Below are 23,786 nucleotides of genomic sequence, written 5' to 3' on the forward strand. Positions count from 1 at the left end.
GGAGAAACATCCCGTATCACATCTGTATTACCATTACAGTTCTTCAATTCTCGATTTATAACAAGCGGTTTGCGTCGCGTAAGATTGAGTAGGAATGAATTAAAGGCATACGCCCCCAAGGATCAAGTCGCACGATAAGGAATCAAGAAGGGAAGTACTCCTAACAGTCCTGCAGCCTCCCGAGGATAAGTACAGACGTCTCCGTACCGATCCGCGAGACTCTACTAGACTTGCTCATGACTCGTGAGACCCTAGGAACCTAGTGCTCTGATACCATGTTGTCACGACCCAAAATCCACTAAGGTCGTGATGGCGCCGGACTCCACTGTCAGGCAAGCTAACAACAAATAATTAACTAGTAACTTCTCGTCTAAATATTTTCTGAAATCACTTCTTTTAGGCGTTTAAACAATACGTGATGAATTCCATTGAATAAATGATGAAACAATTAACAATTTTACATTTCTGAATAAACCCATAGACATCCCCAGAACCAGGTGTCACAAGTGCATGAGCTATTTCTAAGAGACAATACAATACCACATCCGTCCGGGATACAAATGGACAGAAAGTAAATACAATATACTGGAAGGGACTGTACTAGCTGCGGGCCGCCTCGAGTAATGCAACTCACCTAGTCCCAGTATCATCATGTTGCTACGCCCATTAGGCCACTAGTAGTACAAGTGCCTGTGCAACAAAAATGCACAGAAGTGTAGTATGAGTACATAAACAACGTGTACTCAGTAAGTATCCCGCCTAATCTCGAAGAAGTAGAGACGAGATGGCAACTTCGACACTTACTAAAGGTCCACTAATAATATTATTAATGCGATGACTCGCAGATCCATTAAGAACAACAGTAAAATTCAAATGAGTCACTAAACAGGTGAAAGTTCCTTTTTAATTAAAATCTCCGGATTCGTAATCCATTAATTGACAATTATCTCAAGTCGGGGTAAGCAGGTATTAGTATCAACAACTTTCACAGCAAGCAATACAAGCATGCGCAACTCATGCCGAGGACGTACGGCTCGATCCAACAATATTTAAGCTGTGCACTGCCGAGGGTCGAACGGCACGAACCATAGATGCATCTATTACCCTGCTCGCGAACCATACATGTGACGCGGTCAAATTTAAATAAGCAATCATCCTGCTCGCGAACCTGACATGCGACGCAGGTACACATAGAAATACATGCTCAAACTGCAGATTAAGAATTTATCGAGGAACGTTTATCCAAATAAAAGCCAATTCTCTTTTAACGATTTAAGAAAATGAAGTTTAATCCTTTTAAAAATTCATTTACCAATTCGACAGGATTTAAGCAATTCAACTGTAACCAACATTACAATTATTCCAAGTACAGCATGCTTTTGGGTCCTAGACTACCCGGACAATAACATAATAGTAGCTACGCACGGACTCTCGTCCCCTCGTGCGTACGTAGCCCCCACAAATAGGAGCACATAATCAATTAACTTACCTATGAGGACAATTCTCTCTTACAAGGTTAGAAAGGAGACTCACCTCGCTCCAAAATGCACTTCCAATGCCAAGAACAAGTCCAAGCCCTCAATTCGGAGCCGAACGATCCCAAACTCACAATGCTATGTTGAAATCCCCCCCCTTTGAAAGCTCCCAAATCGCTCAAGTGTAGAGACCAAATGAAATAAATGGCCTAAATCCCGTTTTTAAAAGTTGTGTCCAGGTCTCTGATGTCGCATTTGCGACACCAGGCTCGCAAATGCGAAGTCGCAATTGCGATAATATATTCGCAAATGCGAACTGGGTCACCCTCTGCACTGATCGCAATTGCGATAGAGGGGTCGCAAATGCGAACACTGCTCCCAGCCAGCTTCATCGCAAATGCGATGCTACTGTCGCAATTGCGAAACCTGCAGCAACAGCAAAAACACCAGAAAATTGGTGTGTTGATTTAATCCGAACCCATGCCCGAAACTCACACGAGCCCTCGGGGCTCCTAACCAAACACTCGTACAAGTCTAAAACACGGACTTGCACAAAGCCTCAAATCACCTCAAGCAACGCTAGAACCATGAATCGCACTCCAATCTAAGCTTAATGAACTTTGAAATTTCAAACTTCTACTTTCGATGTTTAAACCTATCAAATCACGTCCGAACGACCTCAAATTTTGCACGCAAGTCATATTCGACATTACGGACCAACTCCAACTTCCAGAATCGGATTCCGACCCCGATATAAAAAAGTCCACTTCCGGTCAAACTTCTCAAAAACCTTCAAATTTCTATCTTTAGCCAAATAACTCTAAAATGACCTACGGACCTCTGAATTCACTTCCGATCGCGCTCCCATCTCCAGAATCACCATACGGAGCTATTCACACACTCGAAATCCCAAACGGACATCGATAACACTGAAATGCACTTCAAGCCAAACTTATGAAATTTCTTCTAAAATACTAACTTCCACAATATGCGCCAAAACGCTCCCGGGTTATCCAAAACCCGAACCGAGCATACGCCAAGTCCGAAATGATCATACGAACCTGCTGGGACCTTTAGATCTCAATTCTGAGGTCGTTTACTCAAAAATCCAAATCTTGGTTAATTCCTTCATCTTTAAGCTTCCGAAATGAGAATTCTCTTTCCAAATCAACTCTGAACTTCCCGAAATTCAATTCCGACCACACGTACAAGTCATAATACCTGAAATGAAGCTGCTCATGGCCTCTGACTGCTGAACGACGCGCTAGGGCCCAAAACGACCGGTCGGGTCGTTACAGAGGCATATTTAGATTTAAATTTTATGGGTTTGTGTTAGATATTTTAATGCAACTCATTTAATTTATTAGTTACAAAATTAATTAGTTATACTTATTTCGTAAATATTATATAACGAGTCAAAACTATTGAATTTGAATGAATTCATATATACATTTCCCTCTACATCTGTAAATGATGATTTCATGGCATGAGAAAAAAGGAAAAATTAAGAAGATATATATATACGTGAACTTCTAGCTATAAAAAATTATCAAACTTGTACTTACTTCTCTTTAACTTTTTTTTGGTTATGTTAACTATCAAAACTTCTATAAGTTAGATGACACTTATGGGGGTCCTTTTTATATGTCATTTAGATCGGTTGATTTAGAGAAGGAATAAGTAATGTATGAATTAGTAATGCAAAAATTATAATTATGGGGTTTATTAATATAGGAATTGTTGTTATAAATAGAATCCTATTTATGGTGAATGTCCATATTTAGAGAGATTCTAGGGTTTATTACTTGGTGGCTAAGTCACCATCTCCCTATAAATAGAGGGTTCTATTCCATTGTAATTCACCCCAAAAAATCAATAAGAATTACTCTCTCCCTACTTTTCTCTGCAATATTGTTCTTCTTCTTTTATTGTTTCATAACACGTTATCAGCACGAGACTCTACCGTCTCAAGAAGCTCTTTGAGAAGATTAAGAAAATATGGATATCTCTCAAAGCAAACTTGAATCAAATTTCAATTGTAAAAATATTTGTTTAGTTGATTCATGTACAACACATACAATAGTCAAAGAGAAGAAATATTTCTCTCATTTAAGTATGTGTAAGGCAGATATTACTATAATTTCTGGTAGTAGTAAACTAATTGAAGGCTCTGGAAGAGCTACTATAACTCTGCCTAAGGGAACAATACTTATCATAGAGAATGCAATGTTCTCCTCCAAGTCCAAGAGGAACTTGTTGAGTTTTAAAGATATCCGCAGAAATGGATATCATATTGAGACAATAGATGAGAATAATCTTGAATATCTCATCATTACCAAAAATGTCTCTGGCCAGAAAAGGGCTATTGAGAAGTTCCCATCTTTGTCTTGTGGCCTGTATTGGACAAGAATTAGTGCAATTGAGGCACATTCTATTATAAACCAAAAGGTTACTGATTCCAATACTTTTGTACTTTGGCATGATCGATTGGGACACCCTGGACCAATTATGATGAGACGAATTATAGAAAACTCAAATGGGCATCCATTAAAGAATTTAAAGATTCTTTTAAATGATGAATTTTCTTGCACTTCTTGTTATCAAGGCAAGTTAATTATTAGACCATCACCAACAAAGGTTGGAATTGAGTCCCCTGCGTTTTTGGAACGTATACAAGGGGACATTTGTGGACCTATTCACCCACCTAGTGGGTCGTTTAGATATTTTATGGTCTTAATAGACGCATCTTCTAGATGGTCCCATGTGTGCCTATTGTCATCTCGCAACCTCGCGTTTGCAAAATTAATGGCACAAATAATTCGATTACGGGCACAATTTCCCGATAATCCAATTAAGTCTATTAAACTTGATAATGCTGCTGAGTTTTCATCTCAAGCATTTAATGATTATTGCTTATCAATTGGGATAAAAGTGGAACATCCTGTAGCTCATGTTTACACTCAAAATGGTCTTGCAGAGTCTTTAATTAAATGTCTGCAATTGATAGCAAGACTGTTACTCATGAAAACGAGGCTGCCCACTTCTGTTTGGGGTCACGCCATTTTGCATGCAGCAATGCTAGTTCGTCTCAGACCGACAAATTATCATAAATATTCCCCGTTGCAATTAGTTTTGGGTCATGAACCTAATATATCCCATTTAAGAATTTTTGGATGCACAGTATATGTGCCTGTAGCACCGCCATATCACACCAAAATGGGTTCGCAAAGAAGGTTAGGAATATATGTTGGGTTTGAATCGCCCTCCATAATTCGCTACCTCGAAACATTGACGGGGGATTTGTTTACTGCACGATTTGCAGACTGTCGATTCGATGAGACACTTTTCCCAAAATTAGGGGGAGAAGTTGGTGAAACCAAACGGGAAATTTTATGGAAAAATCCATCATTATCTCATCTTGATCCACGTGCCTCTATTTGTGAAAAAGAGGTGCAAAAGATTATTCATTTGCAGAGAATAGCAAATCAAATGCCAGATGCATTTACGGATTTGAAAAGGATAACAAAATCGCATATCCCTGCAGAGAATGTTCCAATCCGTATTGATGTCCCTATTGGACAATCTTCTAGTGTCATAGCTAATGAGTCGAAAGCACGCCTAAAACGTGGCAGACCATTGGGTTCCAAAGATCGAAATCCTAGAAAAAGGAAAACAAATGATCAAAATGACACTACGAAAGGATCTCATGAAGAAATCCACGATTTAATAAATTCTGAGATTCATGAGGAATCCACTGAGCCCGAGACTCAAGAAAATAAGGAACTATCAATAAATCCAATCGATATTGAGACAAATTTGAATCGAGTGGATATAGTGGTGGATTATGTCTTTGCATATAATGTTGCATCTAGCATTATGCAAGAAAGTGAGGATCTTGAACCTCAATCTGTTGGAGAATGTCGACAAAGACTTGATTGGCCAAAATGGCAAGAAGCAATCCAATCAGAGTTGAATTCGCTTGCAAAACGTGAAGTTTTTGGGCCTGTAGTCCAAACACCTAATGGTGTTAAGCCTGTTGGCTATAAATGGGTCTTTGTACGCAAGAGAAATGAGAAAAATGAGGTACAAAGATATAAGGCACGCCTTGTTGCACAAGGATTTTCACAAAGGCCTGGTGTCGATTATGAAGAGACATATTCACCCGTTATGGATGCTATAACGTTCCGTTATCTCATTAGTTTTGTTGTACATGAAAAGCTTGACATGCATTTAATGGTTGTGGTTACCGCCTACCTTTATGGCTCACTTGATAATGAGATATACATGAAAATTTCCGATGGATTTAAAATGCCAAACGCACATAATTCAAAGTCCCGGGAAATGTTTTCAATCAAATTGCAAAGATCTTTGTATGGTCTAAAGCAATCAGGACGAATGTGGTATAATCGTCTTAGTGAGTATTTATTAAAGGAAGGCTATATAAATGATGCCATTTGCCCATGTGTTTTTATAAAGAAAACAACATCGGAATTTGTTGTACTTGCCGTATATGTTGATGACATAAACCTTATTGGAACTCCTATAGAACTCCAAAAGGCAATTGATTATTAAAAAAAGGAATTCAGATGAAAGATCTCGGAAAGACAAAATTATGTATTGGTTTGCAAATTGAACATTTGGCAAATGGAATTTTTGTTCATCAATCTACCTACATAGAAAAGGTATTGAAACGGTTTTACATGGATGGAGCACATCCATTAAGTACTCCGATGGTTGTTCGATCACTTGATGTGAATAAGGATCCATTCCGACCTCAAGAAGAGAATGAAGAGCTACTTGGTCCTGAAGTACCATATCTTAGTGCGGTTGGTGCACTAATGTATCTTGCTAATACAACAAGGCCCGACATAACTTTTTCAGTTAATGTCTTAGCAAGATATAGCTCTGCTCCCACAAGGAGACATTGGAATGGAATCAAACACATATTGCGGTATCTAAAAGGGACTACCGATATGGGCTTATTTTATGGCAACAATTGCAGTCCCAATCTTGTTGGTTATGCTGATGCTGGGTATTTATCCGATCCACACAAGGCTCGGTCTCAAACAGGTTATGTGTTTACCTGTGGAGGCACTGCCATATCTTGGCGATCGACTAAGCAATCAATTGTGGCTACTTCATCTAATCATGCTGAGATAATTGCTATTCATGAAGCAAGTCGAGAGTGTGTGTGGTTGAGGTCTATAATACATCTTATTCGAGACAAATGTGGTTTCAAATGTGACAAACTACCCACAATTTTGTATGAAGATAATGCAGCATGCATAGCTCAATTGAAGGGAGGATTCATAAAAGGGGATAGGACAAAGCACATTTCACCAAAGTTATTTTTCACACATGATCTTCAAAAAGAATGGTGATATCAATGTGCAACAGATTCGTTCAAGTGATAATATGGCTGATTTGTTCACAAAATCTCTACCAACGTCAACCTTCAAGAAGCTAGTGTACAAGATCGGGATGCGAAGGCTCAAGGATGTGAATTGATGCTCTCATCAGGGGGAGTTAATGCGCGTTGCACTCTTTTTCCCTTACAAGGTTTTGTCCCACTGGGTTTTCCTTGCAAGGTTTTTAACGAGGCAACCAATAGGCGCATTTCTAAACATGTGTACTCGTTTTTCCTTTTCTAGTAAGTTTTTTTTCCCATTGGGTTTTCTTTTAGTTAAGGTTTTAACGAGGCACATTATTTGTTGAATAGACATTCAGGGAGAGTGTTATAAATAGAATCCTATTTATGGTGAATGTCCATATTTAGAGAGATTCTAGGGTTTATTACTTGGTGGCTAAGTCACCATCTCCCTATAAATAGAGGGTTCTATTCCATTGTAATTCACCCCAAAAAATCAATAAGAATTACTCTCTCCCTACTTTTCTCTGCAATATTGTTCTTCTTCTTTTATTATTTCATAACAATTATAATGTAAGTATTAATGATACAGAGATTAGCAATATAAAGATTCTTTCATGATGATTGTTTAATTTGATATGTTACTTATTAGCGTAAAATGTATAGCTTAATATATTTGTTAGTAACTTTTCAAAAGAAAAAAAACTTCTTACTATTATAAGGGTTAGTTTGATCATTTTAGCTTTTTAATTCATATATTATTAACATATATTCTTATTTTATATTTTATCCGGCATAGACTAATATGTAGATTCCCGCGTAACTTATTCGGGTATTACTTACGAGGGAAAAAATAAAAAGGAACAACCAAAAGTTGCATTAACTAATGCTAATTTGTATGTGGAGTTTAAATCTCCTTAATCCCGACCAAATATTGTGTAAACTTATGCTGATAATTTTTGAGATTATAACTTCTAATTCCAAACCAAAAAAACCCTTAAGGTTTTGGCACATTCATTTAGAATAATTATTTAATAAATTAATTACTAGAGATATTTGATTAAATTCCTTTTATCTCATTTTAAATAAGTAATTAGTCATTATGCACTTCTTGGAGTATTAATAATGAAATTGAAGAAAAAATTAATAGTTTTCCAGCGGAATAAATATTGATATTGATGTCCCTTTTAAAATCACTTCTTCAACCTCAATTCTTTTATCAGTTTTCACTTATTTTGGGAATAAAAGTTAAATATTTAAAAATCACATCAAAAGTACTAAGAATAAATTGTAGTGTTTATACTTGGCAAGCTTGGAATTGAAAAATATTCAGGAGTTCATGTATAAATACAAATTTGAAATAGTACAGATACAAAGGAAATTAAAGAAAGAATAGAGTGAGTAAAAAGCTCAAAGAGGGCAAGGAATTGTCAATACTGAATACATAAGCTATGTAATTAGGAGGATAGTTACTAGGCTACCAAAGGATGTGGTGCAATGGATGAGACTCCTCTTCTCTTAACCAGAGGTTTCGGGTTCGAACTGTAGATATGGATAGGGAGAGATTCCTCCCGAATAGGGCTCTACACAGCACGAATCTGAATATAGTCGAGCTCCAACGCCGATGGAAAACCCAAAAAAAAAAATTAGAGGGATAGTTGTTTGTTTCCGTTTGGAAATCTAGAGGTTGCAGTACCCTTCCTAGAAGGTGATGTGGCTCTGAATGCTCTTTAGAGTTGTTATATATGTAATATTTTACAGTTTATTTTATTATCAAAAGAATAAATTGTAATGTTTCTCATATAAAAAAATATTGAGAAAAAGCATTTGCAAAACTTGACTACAAAATGCGAAAAGTGTTGACACATTTTATGGAGGGAAGAATATTTTCTTTTTATATTTTATACCTTTATTTATATATACATGGTCTTCAAAAATTTTGAAGTTAATTTAACCTTCATATGAGAATTTCAAAACTTACATTTGAACATACGGATTAGTAAGCAAATTGCTTAATATCTATTAAGTACTTAAAAAACACTATGTCAACGATACTTCGTCAGACTATATTTTGATGTCATGCATTTCAAATTCGGAAGAAAAAATTCTGAAATTTGAATTTGAAATATACACTTAAAGAACAGGTCAATTCACATGATATTTTGAAAGGAAATCCGGTATTTTAAATGCAAATGTCTCCATTCAAAACCCTAAAATCTTTTGGTCAAATCACAGGTGATAAGAAACATCTTTTTATTTAATTTATATACACAAATGATATAAAAATTTGTACATAATGAATTTTTTCCTATCACCTCTAGTTATTTATTTACGAGTTTAACGTTTATGCACTGACATTCCAAAGATATATATATACACAATTAGATTACTTATAAGTATTTTATGATAAATACTGATCACGGATAACATAATAAATTTGGACCAATTTGTTATTATAGTTTAAGCTACATTGATACTGTAAATTTCTTTATACAGTCCATGCATCTAAATTAAATCTATTACTTTATTTTTTTAGATAATCAAATTAAATTAAATTAATATAGATATTTATCTACTATCGTAGGTCATTTAAGTTGATGGCGTAAAAAAGTTTTACGCCAATGTACAATTTTTTTTTATTTACTTTACGTTTGTGCAAATAAAATTGGATGATTGAGTGAATACAGATTAGATAGAGAATTAAGGGCTAGCTCACTGAGTTCCCTATCTTTTTCACAATTAAGGTGAAGGGTTCAGGTTAGTGGCGGAGCCAAAGTTTTCTTTAAGAGTTGTCAAAATATAAATAGTTAGATATATCGAAAAGTTAAGGGAGTCAACGTATAATAAATATACATAAAATAAAAAAAATTATCTAGCAATATAGTGTAATTTTCCAGCAAAAAGATGTCGCTTGACAACCCTTGGTTAAATGTGGCTCCGCCACTAGTTCAAGCCCCATTTATTAGCTGGGCATGTAATACGAATACCCTATGATGACACCTTATTCACACCGAAATTTATACTAATTTATCATAGTTAAGTAATAAATTAAGATAAGTTAGTGATACTTATTTTTTGAATACATATGTCACTTATTGAGTTGATATAAATATTCAATATAAATAAGGTCCGATAGAAAATAGGATAAATAATAGAAAAAGTCCCTCGACATTTTAATCAATTTTGTGCAAAAATGAAGAGGCTTTACGAGGTGGCGCGTGAGCACAGTATAATACTCTTAATTTTCATGTACGTGAGAACAAAAGACAAGTGATGCTGACGAGGTTCCTGTGAACAACAATGTTATTACCAAAAGAAATCTTACTAAAAGGGGATGTACATGTACTCTTTCTTTCCTTCCTTTGTGCTGGACACAATTAAATAAATAAAAAGAAAGAATTACTATTACAGTTGGGTCTTTACACATACCAAAACAAAAAACGTGTTCTTATTCCTACCCCACGTATATATTTAACTCAACTCAATAAAAGGCCATTCATTTGAGCAGAAATTTGATTTATCTTTTTATTTCCTGTTCTCCAGGGTTTCACTATACAGGCCGTTCAAACTTGGGGGTGATGTCAAATTTGTACAATCAGAAGTTAAATTTCTCACCTGCAAGAGCTGTTTCTCCTCATATAATTAGGAGCAACCTAGATGTTGATAGGTAATTTTGCCCAATTTGTTTGTGTGGTGTTTTGCCCAATTCGTTTCTTTAGCATGTTATGTTATACATGTGTTGTTAATTTCTTGTAGTCAGTACTTGACAGAGCTGTTAGCAGAAAGGCAGAAGCTTGGACCCTTTACTCAAGTCCTTCCAATATGTAGCCGACTCTTGAATCAAGGTTTCTTTTCTTTTCCATTTAAATTCCTACTTTTCATCATATGCACACCCCTCCCCTTTTAAGTATATACATATATATACAAAAAACGTACTGATTCAGTTGAGAAGCATGTATAATCTTGTTTCATAGGAAATATAAACCTGAGTGGCCAAGTTAATGTGCTTATATAGCAACTTATTTGAGATAAAATGATTGTCTATATAGATGTATAAGTTCAAGTGAACGTAGTTAAGTTGATTTTACTTTGACTTACTAGCACTGTGCATTAATTCTGCAAATGTCCATCACGTTTACAGAAATATTAAGAGTTTCTGGAATGATCCCCAATCAAGGACTTAGTGACTATGACAGACTACAGCGCGGCAGCCCTAGTCCTATGGCTTCCTTTGACATGATGCAAGATATTGGAGGAAAACCCTTAGGTGGCTGGACTAATGGATGGAACACTCCTCAAGAGGTGAGCATATGTGTAACACGACATAATATGTTAAACTTCCCACATTTCTGTTTATTAAGTGTTAGCTATGTTCTAATCTTTTAGTGAGACTAATGGTTTCTCTACTAAAATTCAAAGACGACGACATGATGTAAGGAAAAACAGTAAAGTGACATGTCTTGCTCCTTCTCTTTATGAGTATCATCGTGGCACACCTAAAAGAATTTAGTGAGTTTAATCATCATTATAAACAGAAAAGTGGAATATTAGAGTCCAAAGAAAGATCTCTGACATCACAATTGCTCTCTTATGACTTCATTGCCTTTGATCAAGTTGATTAAGATTAGGCAGAATTTTTCTTTACCCCTAAAAGACACTGTGCAGAGTTTTTGCTGCACAGCTTTCAACTGAACCGGAATTTCAGCATAGCCCAATAAGTACTAGTTATGAAACCATGCTCCTTAGAATAAAACCGACAACAGTTTCCATGAAAAATAATGCTTAGAGACTTAGGAAGTGCTCAAATTAGTATTGAGAATACAGGTTAACCTACATAAGAAAAAGCATAAATTACAATTAGAACACAAATTTTGGATACACGGATACATTTATTCTTGTGATGCAATATAAAGTGTATGTGGTGAGAAAGTATGTAATTGAGATCTTGCCTTCAGGTTTTAAAAGAAAAATATGCATGGATACATCCATATTATGACAATTTGTGTCTATCTATATACTGCTTTATACTTGTCAAAAAATAAAAATAAAAAGGAAAATCTATAAACTGCTGTATACTTGCCTTTGTCAACGTGGCTCTGTGGTATCAAAACAATTAAAAGGTTAAATGCTCGTGAGAGAGATTGATGAGGACTACTCTGATCTGTCTGGCTTGTAGTTCAGAAAGTTTATCAATTCAGCTAAATATCAACAGTTTGATTTTCGCAATGGGGGTGGCAAAACAGTGAAGTGAAGAAAAATTGTCGGAAGAATAAATAATCTGTGAAGTGAAGAAAGAAGTTAGACCCATGAGAAAAGTTTCAACTATCAGCTTTTTCTGTTTTACTTGGGGATTGTAGTACAACGTTTCTTCATCTTTTTTTAGGGATGCTAAAACATCATACTTCAAGAAAATAATGTATTCCTTCGTGTGACCTCCTTCAGATTTCTAAAGTTGCAAACTGCTGTGTCATTGCTGCAATCTATGATCCTCCTTATCTTACAGAGGTTTACTACGAGCCATACCCAGCGGGATACATATTGCCCAACTGGAACCTAAAAGATGGGATGGGATTGCAAATTATTCAGCTAGCTCATATCCATATACAGTGAGAGTTTGACAATATCTTCAGTCTTGCTTTGAACAAAAAAATCAATACCCTATCTTTGATGTTAGACTTCTCTAAAGCCTATTTAAAGAGATTCATGCCAAGGAATGAACCAGCTCATTTTGTTTGACATGCTTAGGAGTGAAATATATCCTTTCCGTTCCCTTTAAATTCATGCAAAGGAATGATTCATTTAAACAAAAAGCATTTGAAACACTCAAACATGTGTTTCTGTAATCTTTCAGACATGCAAAGGCGGTTTGACGCATTGAATAGGCTTCTGAGGCTTCACTTTTCTATGTATATTATTTGTCCTTTGTCAACATTTTGTTCATGAAACTTTATATGGTAGTAGGAAAAAGCAAATTAGTGTAGATCCGGTAATGACACTACTAAGACATGTTAATAAATTTATTTGTCATAGCACTGTGCTTTCAACCTATCCCATTTCCTTTTTCTTGCTGCTGGTCTAAGTGTTGTTCTTCCTCTACAGCCTTCAATACTTCATATGTCTGTTTTTCTTGGTTTCCTTGACTTGCAAAGGATATTTAAGGTGGTGAGAGGGCTTGGTGAATCTTTTGTTTGCCATTCATTGTTATTGGAATTTGGTTCTTATGATTCAGTTTCATACAATAATAACAACTAAACCCCAGTCCTGAGCAGGGAGTTTCAATCTCAGAAAATTCCACAGGAAAATTTAGTGACTAACCTTCATATCCGTTGGTGATTACTCTATGCTCTCAAGCCATTTCCATGGAGACATTGGCATAATTGCTGACCAGCACTTTTGTGTTAGCCCGTCCATGTCCCTCTCCAGTTTTTTGGCTGCGCTGCTTTCTGTTTTGATATATGCGTTTTGATTAGCGTGAAATTTGTTTTGCAGCAAAGATTAGGTGGACTGCAGGGAATGCCCATCGACTGGCAAGCAGCACCAGGAAGTCCAAGTTCATTTGTTGTGAAGAGGATTTTGCGGTTAGATATACCCGTCGAAAGATATCCAAATGTAAGCTGACTTGGAAATCTGTTGATAGTATTTTATTCATTTTACTTTTTCAGCAATCTTGTCACTTACCTTCTAGTGATAGTTGCATTGGGTGTGCATAAAATGATTTAGGCAGTAGATATCATTATAATCCATTAGTATATGATATCAATGTCAAGTCTTGGAGGCCATCTGCAGATAGATTTTTGACTACTCCGCATAATAGTAGTTCATATAAGATAGGAGGTAGCACAAGGATGAATCTGTTTACACACACATTCCTATAATGATTGCACTAAGTCACATACTTTGCGGTATGCAGTTCAACTTTGTCGGACGGCTTTTGGGACCTAGAGGCAATTCCCTGAAACGGGTGGAAGCTTCTACTGGATGTCGTGTATTTATAAGAGGAAAGGGTTCAATTAAAGACCCTGACAAGGTAAAGTTTTTCTATCTTTTCTGCACATTTTACTGCTCTTTGTTCCAGGTAGAAACCTTTCTCTCTCTATGATCCTCACCTCTACATACCATTTCGGTAATTAGTTTTGTTAACTGCCAGTAATTTGCTTAACTTCTCTTAATTAATGTCTTGTATTATTGAAGGAGGAGAGTCTAAGGGGGCGACCAGGTTATGAACACCTCAATGAGCCGCTGCATGTTTTACTTGAGGCAGAGTTACCCATCAATATCGTTGATACACAATTGAAACAAGCAAGGGAAATTATTGAAGAATTACTAAAACCTGTGGTAAGTATCTCCCTTAGATCAATGTATAGACTTGAAGATAGCCTTCATTATCATGTGCCAATCTGGTTTTAGTCCTTATGTGGCTGCAGTAGAAACCAGCATACTTTAAAAATGAACTTTTCGGATAGAAAATTGTCGTATAGTTTTCCTTCCACAAGCAGATATATTGCGTGGTTATGTACTTTGTTTAATTTACCTCTGAACTTGAACGTTCATGTGGAAAAGGGTGTAATGTAACGACTGTTTCCCTATGGAGTATCTTCTTTTGCCTAGTCAATAGTCTACGATGAACAAACATGACTGAAATTAAAGGCTTATTATTTATAATCTCAAAAGATTTGAGGCACTGGAAGCCAACTGATTTCTTTGGTATACAATGAATCAACTTTGCTGATTTAGTGTTTATTTTCCTGGAATTGCAGGACGAGTCGCAGGACTTATATAAAAGGCACCAACTTAGAGAACTTGCTTTGCTGAATAACAATTTCAGAGAAGAGAGTCCCCGACCAAGGGGTAGTCTATCTCCTTTTAGTTCAAGCGGGATGAAGCGAGCGAAAACTGGCTGGTGACAGATGCCAAGGCTTTCTTTCTAGACATGGTGCATTCATATAGCTGCATGACAAATTCCAGACTTAAGGATGCATATGGTGTTATTGCACCTGAAGACAGTGTGGCTTTGTGGACTTTGGCTGTGGTAAAAATAGTATGTGACAGAAGAAAAACAGCATATGGGTCGATAACCTCCTACTCATTTGGGGACTCTAGTTTCTTCTAGTTGTTAGTGTAGAATTATTATTTGATTTATTTGTTATTGACTCACTGTTGATAAGTGTGGTCTTCTTCATTTTTTCGTTTTAGTCTCAAGTGTAATTCATTACATCCCATGTCCAAATATATAATTTGGTTTATATTAAAGCTGGTGGTGTGGGTATTAGTAGCTAGATTTTCTCATTATTCATCAGCTAATCAAAAGCTACAACTTTTTGATGCTCTACGTGGCATGAAGAAACTGAAGGGCCTTTCTTTTTTTCTTTTTCGCTTCTCTCCATCTGTTGTATGAACTCTCTTTGTTTAATAATTACTCACAAAAAGCCTTTAAATGGAATCCTTGAAGATGTTGTTTTCACTTCTTTTTTCCTTTCCACTTCTTTTTAATATTATAAGACTCTACATTTAGAAATAACAAAGCTACTAATAACAGAGCATAATCCAAATAGGAGGTGTTATCATTTCAAATCCTAAAAGACTAATATGATCTATCTGGTGTTAATAGTTGGAATCACTATACAAGAGAATAGACTGTATAGTTACTAATAAAGCATGGTATTAAAAAAATTAGATAATTAATGTCTTAGTCCAAGAAAATCATAATATTTTTTAGAAAGAGAAGAATTGTACTCTAATACTTAGCATAGTGTTATTGGGTCTCATCAGTTGTAGATAGTGCTTAATGTAATATATTAATATGTTAAGAAAAAAAAATGAGTCACAAGAGTTAACTCTATGTAGTTAGCTTGTCAATAATTACTAATCGCATAGTTCCAAAAATTAAAAGTATAAAGTTGCCGCAATTGACCCTTGAAACAAATATCTCATATCTAACTGCATTATTTAGAAAGTTTATATAACTCCATAACTTTACTGTAAAATAATTCACAATGGAATTTACTTGAGCTCCCTAATGATCGTAAACTAACATTAAGATTAAGTTTGTTATTCATACCTAAATTAACAAAAAAATAAGGTTAACCTTTAATGAACTTGATTTATATTAATCATTTCATATGAGCTTGGGCCCGTGCCGTTTTTTTCTCCTTATCTTTATATTATTTAATTCACTATAAATGAGCTCTTCAAGAAAAAATTGCGCTTGGCATGAAATTTTTGAATTGCCAATTTTCACTTATAATTGAGGTAAAAATAAATATCCAATAAACATATGATCTTAATTGATATACTGAACTTAGAGATTATTGATATATAGAAGATATCCAACATTTATAAGAATTGTTTATAAAAACGCCAAACTATAGTCAGTTGTTGAGAAGTCAATAATTTGTTAACAATTTATTAAACTTTTCCATGAGCTACTATTTTTTTCGGAAAAATTGGAAAACAGCAAAACTTAAAAAGGAAAAACCTGTCGAATTATGATTCATTTTTTAATTTGTAAGAACACTTTCTAAGTGTCCAAATATAATTCTTATAGTGAAATACAAAGAAGGAAAAACGTCAAAAACTTATTTCTCTGCACTTGGCAAGGTCATGAAAAAATGTTTCAACATTGTGGCGGAAGACACTACTTTCTAAACGAAAAAAAGGAAGTTTGTTGAAGTGAAAAAATAAATAAAAGCAAGTATCATCTATTGACAAGTATCAAAAATGGGTTCAGAAGTATTATTTTGGTTCATTTAATTAAATTACAGTTGAACACAAGGGCGAAATTTGGATTCGACCTTTATCAGTTCGTATTTGAATTCTACCACAGTCCATTTGATATACAAAGTTCAAAAGTTAATGTTTGACTAAGTTTGAATAAACCCATAAGGTTGATACTACATCACCCCTAATTAAACACATGAATTATTATCGAAGTGTCAAAAGGGAGAGAGATTATCCTATAAACAACTTCCAGGCAAAATGAATATTTAAAAAAAAAAAAAAAAAAGAATATGCAATATCCAAAAAAAAAAAAAAAGAAGGCATGGCAGTAGTTATGCTCAACTGAATAATATAATATCATCATGAAAAAGTAATTCACGATTAAAAATATCGTTCAGACAAAAAAGAAATAGTTAGTCTTGCATATTTTAAAGTCTTAAAAAAATTATTTTCTCATAAACAACAAATTTAAATCACAGTAAGGTTGTGACTCTTTTGAACATCTAAACAAAAAGAAAAAGAAGCAAATACACAAATGAAAAAAGATTCCTGGGATGCAACACAATGTTAGGACATGTGTTGTTGGGCCCGCGCGCAACACAAACTAATCTTTGACTAGTATATGCATATAGTATAATGATTCTTGCGTGGTTTCCTGGGAGAAGTGTGAGCTTATAGAGTTCTAAAGTATCTTTTATCTTGTTCTACTTTATATCATTTTATTGAGATTAGAGTAAATTTGATTGTACAAGTAAGCATTGGTATGTATATTGTACTTATTATATTTAAGTTTGAAAGATGTCACGCCTCGAAATTAGGGTGGAATGTGATGACAACCGACCTACGTAACCTCTCCAGTTCTACTTAGCTGAAAGTCTAAACTGAACATCATACTCAATAAATTCATAAATAGTTCTTAAGATAATAATCATCTAAAAATGCAATTCTAACATAAACGTTAACATATCTGATAACTGAATCCACTAACGAAGCCCTGAGCTTCTAATTGCAAGTCCAAGTACATAAGTCTATAGGGGCATTTCCCGGAGATAACTGTTGGGTTTTGGATGTGTTTAATTAATATATTAAATACTTAAAAGAGGGTGAATGGGAAATGGAGGGAAATAAAATTTTTGAGTGAAATTTTAAGTTCCCCCCCTTGCAAATGGGCATTGTCCCATATTGGAAGAGGAAGAGGTTTTTTATGGGTATATAAGCAATTGCTCTTCTTCTAGCTCTTAAAGAGTTGAGAAGAAGGCAAGCCTCGCGCCGTCGTCGTCGTCGCTCGCTCGGCTCGACGAAATATTAATATTAAATCCAATCCGTTTTTCTGTTTTGGTAACAGAAAAGTAACTACCCTCTTCAATTTTCCCTCTGGGCGTTTTGCATAAACAACCATTCTGAAGAGTTGCACCTCTTCAGATTTCAGCCTAACTTTGGCTATAAATACAACACTATTCTGCTCAGAATTTCACTACGATTTTCTGAGTTTCTTCTCCTCTTCTGCATACTTTTAGCATCAAACAAAGCAAAAAGTAAGTGTGATTTGCTACCGAACTTTGTGTTCGCTGAAACACTGGGGTTTGAAGTACCACTACACCAGTGGGTAATTCGTTCTATCCTGGGAGGAAATAATCCATAACCTTGGGTACTAGGAGGGGATTAAATTCCTTAAGGAAACACTGTGAATTCAGTGGGCTCGAATTGGTTTTATGTCATTTCTGTTTATACTCATTTATATTTCCAGAATTATTTTACAAATACAGTCTACTAACAAGCTTAAGGAATTTAATTTGATTTCTGTATTTGTACTTACTGTTTCTGGAAGAGTAAAACCTTTGTGGTTTTGTACTCTATTAAAATCTACGTGATTTTAACGTTTGTGTCATTCTTTTACAGAAATGACTAATGAAAATGAGAACCAAGCTGTTCCAATGGTGACTGCCAATGCCTCAACAAGTCGAACGACACCGGCAGCATTGGCACCGGCGGAGAAACCCGAAAAATTTTCCGGGATTGATTTCAAGCGTTGGCAGCAAAAGATGTTCTTCTACTTGACTACTCTAAGTCTCCAGTAGTTCATCAAGGAAGATGTTCCTATGCTGTCCGACGAAACTCCAGGAACTGAACGCTTTCTCGTGATTGAGGCGTGGAAGCATTCAGATTTTTTGTGCAAGAATTATATTCTAAGCGGGCTGGAGGATGCTTTGTATAACGTCTACAGTGGCGTGGAAACGTCAAAAGAACTGTGGACTGCGCTTGAAAAGAAATACAAAACCGAAGATGCCGGGTTGAAAAAGTTTGTTGCTGCAAAGTTTCTGGACTACAAAATGGTAGATAGCAAGTCTGTTATTACCCAAGTCCAGGAATTGCAAGTGATTATTCACGATCTCCTTGCTGAAGGTATAACTCAATTTAATATTGATGTTGAAAGTAGTAATCTTGGTATTTTTACTAACAGAAATTTCATTGAAGGTCTTGTCATCAATGAAGCATTCCAAGTAGCAGCGATGATTGAGAAGTTGCCTCCTTTGTGGAAGGACTTCAAAAACTACTTGAAACACAAACGCAAGGAGATGTCCCTTGAAGATCTCATTGTTCGATTGAGAATCGAAGAGGACAACAAAGCTGCTGAAAAGAGAGGCCGTGGAAACTCAACAATAATGGGAGCAAATATTGTTGAAGAGAACAAAAAGAGGAAGAAGGCTTCTGGACCGAAATACAACCCAAGCAAGAAGCGGTTCAGTGGAAACTGCTACAACTGTGGAAAAACCAGACACAAATCTACGGAGTGTCGTGCTCCGAAGAAAGACAAGAAGAAGGGTCAAGCAAACATGGTTGAAAAGCATGATGATGTTGATGACTTATGTGCCATGCTTTCCGAATGCAACTTGGTGGGCAATCCTAAAGAGTGGTGGATTGATTCTGGAGCCACTCGCCATGTTTGTGCTGTTAGAGAAGCTTTTGCTTCTTATGCTCCTGTTGGACCCGATGAGACGATTTCTATGGGAAATGCTTCAAAGGCGAAGATTGAAGGATGTGGGAAGATATTTCTCAAAATGACTTCCGGCAAAGTGGTGACTTTGAACAACGTCCTTCATGTTCCCGAGATTAGGAAGAATTTAGTCTCTACTGGACTTCTTGTTAAGAATGGTTTTAAATGTGTTTTTGTTTTCGATAAGGTTGTAATAAGTAAGAATGAAATGTTTGTAGGAAAAGGTTACCTCACTGAGGGCCTTTTCAAGCTGAATGTAATGGTTGTTGAAAATAATAATAAAGTTTCATCTTCGTCTTACTTACTTGAGTCAAATGAATTATGGCATATACGTTTGGGTCATGTCAATTATAAAACCTTACAGAAAATGATTAATTTGGAAGTACTGCTCAAGTTTGAATGTGACAAATCAAAATGTCAAGTATGTGTGGAATCTAAGTATGTTAAATATCCTTATAAGTCGGTTGAAAGGAATTCAAATCCTTTAGACTTAATTCACACAGATATTTGTGACACGAAGTCAATACCATCTCGCGGTGGAAAAAAGTATTTCATAACTTTTATTGACGACAGTACTCGATATTGCTATGTTTACTTATTTAATAGTAAAGATGAAGCAATAGACGCATTCAAGCAATACAAAAATGAAGTTGAAACGCAACTTAATAAGAAAATCAAAATGATAAGAAGTGATAGGGGTGGTGAATATGAATCTCCTTTTGAACAAATATGTTTAGAATATGGAATTATTCATCAAACAACGGCCCCTTACACGCCCCAATCCAATGGGATTGCAGAAAGAAAGAATCGTTCATTAAAGGAGATGATGAATGCATTATTGATAAGTTCTGGTTTGCCACAGAACTTGTGGGGGGAAGCCGTTCTTACGGCTAGCCGAATACTAAATCGAGTACCCCATAGCAAAACACAATCCATTCCATATGAAAAATGGAAAGGAAGGAAGCCCAACTTGAATTATTTTAAAGTGTGGGGGTGTTTGGAAAAAGTGCAAGTTCCTAAACCCAAAAGGGTAAAAATAGTTCCAAAAACCGTTGATTGTGTTTTCGTAGGATATGCGACTAATAGTAAAGCATATCGATTTCTGGTTCATAAATCAAAAAATCCCAACATTCATAATAATACAGTTATAGAATCAGATAATGCTGAGTTCTTTGAAAATATATATCCATATAAAAAGGAATGTGAGTCGATTGGTGAAGGATCTAAACGACCTCGGGAAGAAACAAAAGAAAGTACACTTAACCAGGAGGATCCAAGACGTAGTAAACGTCAAAGAACGTCTACTTCTTTTGGACCAGATTTTGTGACTTTCTTATTGGAAAATGAGCCTCAAACATTTAAATAAGCTATGTCTTCTTCGGAATCATTGTTATGGAAAGAGGCAGTCAATAGTGAAATAGAATCCATACTGAACAACCATACATGGGAATTGGTTGATCTTCCTCCTGGAAATAAATCGTTGAGTTCTAAATGGATCTTTAAGAGGAAAATGAAAGACGATGGCACTACTGACAAATATAAGGCAAGACTTGTGGTCAAAGGGTATAGACAACAAGAAGGTCTTGACTATTTTGATACTTACTCTCCAGTTACAAGAATTACGTCCATACGAACGTTAGTAGCGTTAGCTGCAGTTTATGGTCTTGAAATTCATCAAATGGATGTTAAGACGACCTTCTTAAATGGAGAGTTGGAGGAAGAAATCTACATGGAACAACCTGAAGGGTTTGTGGTTCCAGGAAAAGAAAAGAAGGTCTATAGACATGTTAAGTCCCTTTACGGATTAAAACAAGCACCCAAACAATGGCATGCTAAATTTGAACAAACAATGTTGTCAAATGGATTTAAGATAAATGAATGTGATAAATGTGTGTACATTAAAAATATTCCAAATCACATAGTCATTGTTTGCTTATATGTGGATGATATGCTCATAATGAGTAATCACATTGCCAACATTAGTGCTACTAAGCGTATGCTAACTAGCAAGTTTGATATGAAAGACTTGGGAGTTGCTGATTTAATTCTTGGAATTAAGATCCATAAGACTTCTCAAGGTCTAGCATTGTCACAATCTCATTATATTAAGACAGTACTTGAAAAATTCAAGCACTTGGGCTTTAAAGTTGCAAAGACTCCAATTGATGTGAATCTTGCATTAGCAAAGAACAAAGGCCAGAGCATATCACAATTGGATTATGCTCGTGTGTTGGTTTGCTTAATGTACATCATGAATTGTACACGACTAGATATAGCTTGTGCTATAAGTAAATTGGGTCGATATACGAGCAATCCAGGCCAATCTCATTGGATGGCCATGAAACGAGTTTTGGGGTATTTAGTACATACTCAGGACTTTGCTTTGTACTACAATAAATATCCTGCGGTTATTGAGGGATACTGTGATGCAAATTGGATCACCGGATCAACTGATTCCAAGTCCACAAGTGGATATGTATTCACTATTGGTGGAGGAGCGGTATCTTGGAAGTCATCCAAACAAACTTGTATTGCCCGCTCTACAATGGAGGCTAAGTTCATAGCCTTGGATAAAGCCGGTGAAGAAGCTGAATGACTCCGAAATTTCTTGGAAGATATTCCATTTTGGCCCAAACCGTTGGCACCAATATGCATACATTGTGATAGTCAAGCGGCAATTGGAAGGGCTGGGAGCGTTATGTATAACGGTAAGTCTCGCCATATACGACGAAGACATAAAACAGTTAGACAATTACTCTCTAGAGGAATTATCACGATTGACTATGTAAAGTCAAGTGATAATGTGTCGGATCCACTTACAAAAGGCCTAACTAGAGAGGTAGTTGAGAAGTCATCAAGGGGAATGGGACTGTGGCCGAGAACAAGTCACAGTGGCGGTAACTCCACCTAGAAGACTGGAGATCCCAAGATCTAGGTTCAAGGAGATCAAACAAAGTCATTTATGACGGTTCAACATTGTCAACTAAACTTTTGGTCCATTCTCGTGATGAGACAATGTTCAGTACCAAGGATAAAGCATTAAGGTTTTTTTCATGATTTCTAAATTTGATACGGGGTATATCAAATAGTGTATTTACGGGATGACACGTTTAGGAATCACCTATGTAAGTGTGAAGTGTTAGCTACCGTGTTCAACAATTGAATATAGCTACCGTGTTCAACAATTGAATATTTTTACGTTTAATAAATTTTTTAATACAAACATAAATTTTGAACAAAAGCTACTAGATTCGTCGGAGATGAGAAGCTTAATATTATTGCAGATATATGCATTTACTAGGCTATTAGGAGTACTACGTTGTAAAAGTGGTGCATTGCCGAACCTCTAAATGGCCCCTGGTACCAAACCCTATTGAGAAAACAGAAATAAAAGAGAGAAAATTAGGGCATAAAACTGTTGGGTTTTGGATGTATTTAATTAATATATATATTAAATACTTAAAAGAGGGTGAATGGGAAATGGAGGAAAATAAAATTTTTGACTGAAATTTTAAGTTCCCCCCTTGGCAAATGGGCATTGTCCCATATTGGAAGAGGAAGAGGTTTTTTATGGGTATATAAGCAATTGCTCTTCTTCTAGCTCTTAAAGAGTTGAGAAGAAAGCAATCCTCGCGCCGTCGTCGTCGTCGCTCGCTCGGTTCGGCTTCGGCTTCGGCTTCGGCTTCGGATTCGGATTCGGTCAAATGATTGATTGATTAACTTTTTGGACCAAATTTTAACAGAAATGTTATTAAATATTTATTTTAATAACAGAATATTAATATTAAATCCAATCCGTTTTTCTGTTTTGGTAACAGAAAAGTAACTACCCTCTTCAATTTTCCCTCTTTATTTTCCCTCTTTATTATTGAGTAAATGGCCATTTATGTAATGACATTTATGCTGTGGGCGTTTTGCATAAACAGCCATTCTGAAGGGTTGCACCTCTTCAGATTTCAGCCCAACTTTGGCTATAAATACAACACTATTCTGCTCAGAATTTCACTATGATTTTCTGAGTTTCTTCTCCTTCTTCTGCATACTTTTAGCATCAAACAAAGCAAAAAGTAAGTGTGATTTGCTACCGAACTTTGTGTTCGCTGAAACACTGGGGTTTGAAGTACCACTACACCAGTGGGTAATTCGTTCTATCCTGGGAGGAAATAATCCATAACCTTGGGTACTAGGAGGGGGTTAAATTCCTTAAGGAAACACTGTGAATTCAGTGGGC

The 23,786-nt window shown here is 35.8% G+C and overlaps 1 protein-coding gene across 2 annotated transcripts; it reads left to right on the forward strand.

Moving 5' to 3' along the window:
- LOC109229505 (KH domain-containing protein At3g08620-like) lies at positions 10,322–15,169 on the forward strand. 2 transcript variants are annotated; one of them, XM_019394969.1, is made up of 7 exons: positions 10,322–10,510; positions 10,600–10,688; positions 10,985–11,145; positions 13,333–13,452; positions 13,754–13,870; positions 14,035–14,178; positions 14,601–15,169. In XM_019394969.1, the coding sequence occupies exons 1-7, from the start codon at positions 10,422–10,424 to the stop codon at positions 14,745–14,747; spliced, it is 867 nt and encodes a 288-aa protein (XP_019250514.1). In that variant the 5' UTR covers positions 10,322–10,421; the 3' UTR covers positions 14,748–15,169. The 2 variants fall into 2 exon arrangements, with proteins under 2 accessions (XP_019250514.1, XP_019250515.1); XM_019394970.1 differs by having other exon boundaries at positions 10,424–10,510; positions 10,614–10,688.

The sequence above is a fragment of the Nicotiana attenuata genome, chromosome 7 (genome assembly GCF_001879085.1).
Source record: "Nicotiana attenuata strain UT chromosome 7, NIATTr2, whole genome shotgun sequence".
Lineage (NCBI taxonomy): Eukaryota > Viridiplantae > Streptophyta > Magnoliopsida > Solanales > Solanaceae > Nicotiana > Nicotiana attenuata.